This window comes from Micropterus dolomieu, linkage group LG14 (assembly GCF_021292245.1).
Source record: "Micropterus dolomieu isolate WLL.071019.BEF.003 ecotype Adirondacks linkage group LG14, ASM2129224v1, whole genome shotgun sequence".
Lineage (NCBI taxonomy): Eukaryota > Metazoa > Chordata > Actinopteri > Centrarchiformes > Centrarchidae > Micropterus > Micropterus dolomieu.
The window spans coordinates 23,905,674-23,908,285 of NC_060163.1; the positions used below are offsets into that span (position 1 = coordinate 23,905,674).

Genomic DNA, 2,612 nt, shown 5'->3' on the forward strand with positions numbered 1-2,612 from the left:
TCTTAGTGTTTGTATGTGGGTGTTTTAATGGGAATGTGGATCTTTCAGATCAATTTGAGAAGCACCTGTGATCTCTTTCCACATTTTATTGTGTCATGTAATGTGGGGAACCGGTCTTCACTCGGTATCGCCCTCCCTTGGTCTTGGTCTCAGCCCCTAAAAGTCTTGGTCTTCACTCAGTCTCGATAAACTCTGGTCTTGGTCTTGACTCGGTCTCGATAAACTCTGGTCTTGGTCTTGACTCGGTCTCGATAAACTCTGGTCTTGGTCTTGACTCGGTCTCGATAAACTCTGGTCTTGGTCTTGACTTGGTCTCAGTTTGGGCGGTCTTGACTACAACACTAACCTGTGGACGTACAGACAAACTCACTTTGTAGGTCATTTTATAATTGATAAATGGTGCAATACTCAAGAGTAATTACTCCTTTAATACTACAGTATAATGGGAATACACAGGACTAGTAAATCACAAAGCTCTACTTTTGAATGAGTGGAATAAGAAATCTATGAGAGAGCAGCCAATTCTTTTTGCGTCCTTGATGAAAATGTTTAGTCTGTTCTGTTTAGTGCTGAAACAAGACATACACATAATTAACAAAAAAAAGTTCCTTAACAACAGTTTTAATTTCCCAATAATTTCCCTGTGAGTTCTTATGGAAAGGCGTAGGTGCTGATTATAGGTAGAGTAGTTGATTGAGTTTAGGTAGTTGTCTTTTATTAAAAACTTGAACCCAAGCAAATATTATATATATATAAATATTTGTTTATTAATACATACATTGAGTTGAAAGCTTGCCATAGATACATTTAATATTTTTGTATGTTCAGCTGACCTGCAGTGCACTGACTAAAAGACTCTCTAGGTAAAGCTGATTAATTAACACAGTCTCCATTTTCCCTGTAATTAGCACAAAAGTTTTTTTTTCCAGGAACCTTACTTTCAATTTCCTTTCTAGGAAGTTACAGCAAACTATTGGACTGAAATTAAGTGTTAATTAATTATCTGCATTTCTCTGTTTTTATTAATCTTTAGTAATTAATCTTTGGGTTTAGGACAGAACAAGCAGCGATGCACCCGTCTGTATCATTGCAGATAACGACTCTTTTAACAAGTACAGTCAACACACTCGGTCATTGTCGATCTAAAATTCAGTTTGCCTGTCACAATCTCTGACCTTGTGTTTGTTACCTTACATAAAACTGATCCCGACTAATTGATAGTCGTTATCGATAAGCATAAAATTTGAAGACCTTGTTTTACTTTTTATAAACTGAACAATTAATAACAAACAAATCAAACAGAATAACCAATAGTTGCAGCCCTAATCATAATCAGTTTCTAAAGAACCCAAAAGTGGGTCTGCAATCGAAGTGTTTATTTTTTATTTATCTCTTTCTGCTCCTACAGAGGTGCAGATAAAAGTCCAGGTGTTTGACAACAGCGACCTGTCGCCGTTGGCGGGCGCTCAGGTGGAAGTCCATGGCAACCAAACCATCTTGGCGTCCAGCAGGGCCGGCAGCGATGGCGTCCTGAGAGTCAGCTTCCTGTACCGCACAGGAACATGGGTCATCATTACAGCCTCCAAACAAGACTACGTCACCAACTCTGTGCCCTGGCACTCCAGCCGCATCCCCTGTAAGTCAGAGAGGAGGGAAACGCAGTGTATTAAGTGTGAAGAGCGATTTCCCCGTCCCTTTGTTTTTCCTTCTGATGACTCTGTCACACTTCAATCATCTGTGAAACGGTTGTGTCTCTTCACACAGCAAATCCTTAAAAACCATTAAATGTAGTTTCCTAAATAGGTCTTATAGGTATTAAAAAGTCTTCTTAATTTAATTTACAAGCATACAAAATATGTTCTCTTGCCTGCAGTAGCTAGTAATGGTTTCAAAATGTTTTTGCATGTGATTGCAGGCTGTCGGTAGACGTTATACACCGGTAAACTAAAAGTGGGGTTGTTTTGAGGTTGTGCAGCAAGAGGCTGTTCAATCCTTTTTGTGGAGTTTCAGTCAGCACCATCAGACCTGCAACAAACGCTGTTACTACTGCAGCTACAGCAGCTTGGATAGTCAAAAGTGTTTAATTAATTTAATCAGTGATATCATCACTGTTAAAGAGGTGGTATTATGCTCATTTTCATGTTCAAAATCTTATTTAGAGGTTGTACCAGAACAGGTTTACATGGTTTAATTTTCAAAAAACACCATATTTTTTGTCATACTGCACATTGCTGCAGCTCCTCTTTTCACCCTGTGTTGAAGGCTTCGTTTTAGCTATGGAGTGATACATCTTGTCTCTAAATGATCTTCGTTGGGAGTTGCACATGCTCAGTTCCTAGTTAAGGACTACTAGCCAATCAGAAGCAGAGAAGGGCGGGTCAGTGAGAAGCCTGTAAACACGGCTTCGGTTCAGCTGTACATGTTGCCGACCAGCTTGGCAACATGGACTGGAGCAAGAGTTTCAGAGTGGTGAGTTATTAATCTGTAACAAAAGGATCTTTCATCCATAAAGTTTTAACTGAGCTCTGTCTCTACATCACAGGAACAACTTTATGTCCACTGACTGCCTGGAGGGTAGCTAGTGTTTGGAAGGGAGAGGAGAGCTGTGTGCT

At 39.7% G+C, this 2,612-nt stretch overlaps 1 protein-coding gene across 2 annotated transcripts in view; it reads left to right on the forward strand.

Moving 5' to 3' along the window:
- LOC123982636 (protein FAM171A2) overlaps nt 1-2,612 on the forward strand; it is a 14,513-nt gene that overhangs the window by 4,070 nt on the left and 7,831 nt on the right. For both annotated transcript variants that reach the window (XM_046068300.1, XM_046068301.1), the window contains exon 2: nt 1,409-1,636. In XM_046068300.1, the coding sequence (XP_045924256.1) occupies nt 1,409-1,636 (228 nt within the window). The remainder of the gene's footprint in view (nt 1-1,408; nt 1,637-2,612) is intronic.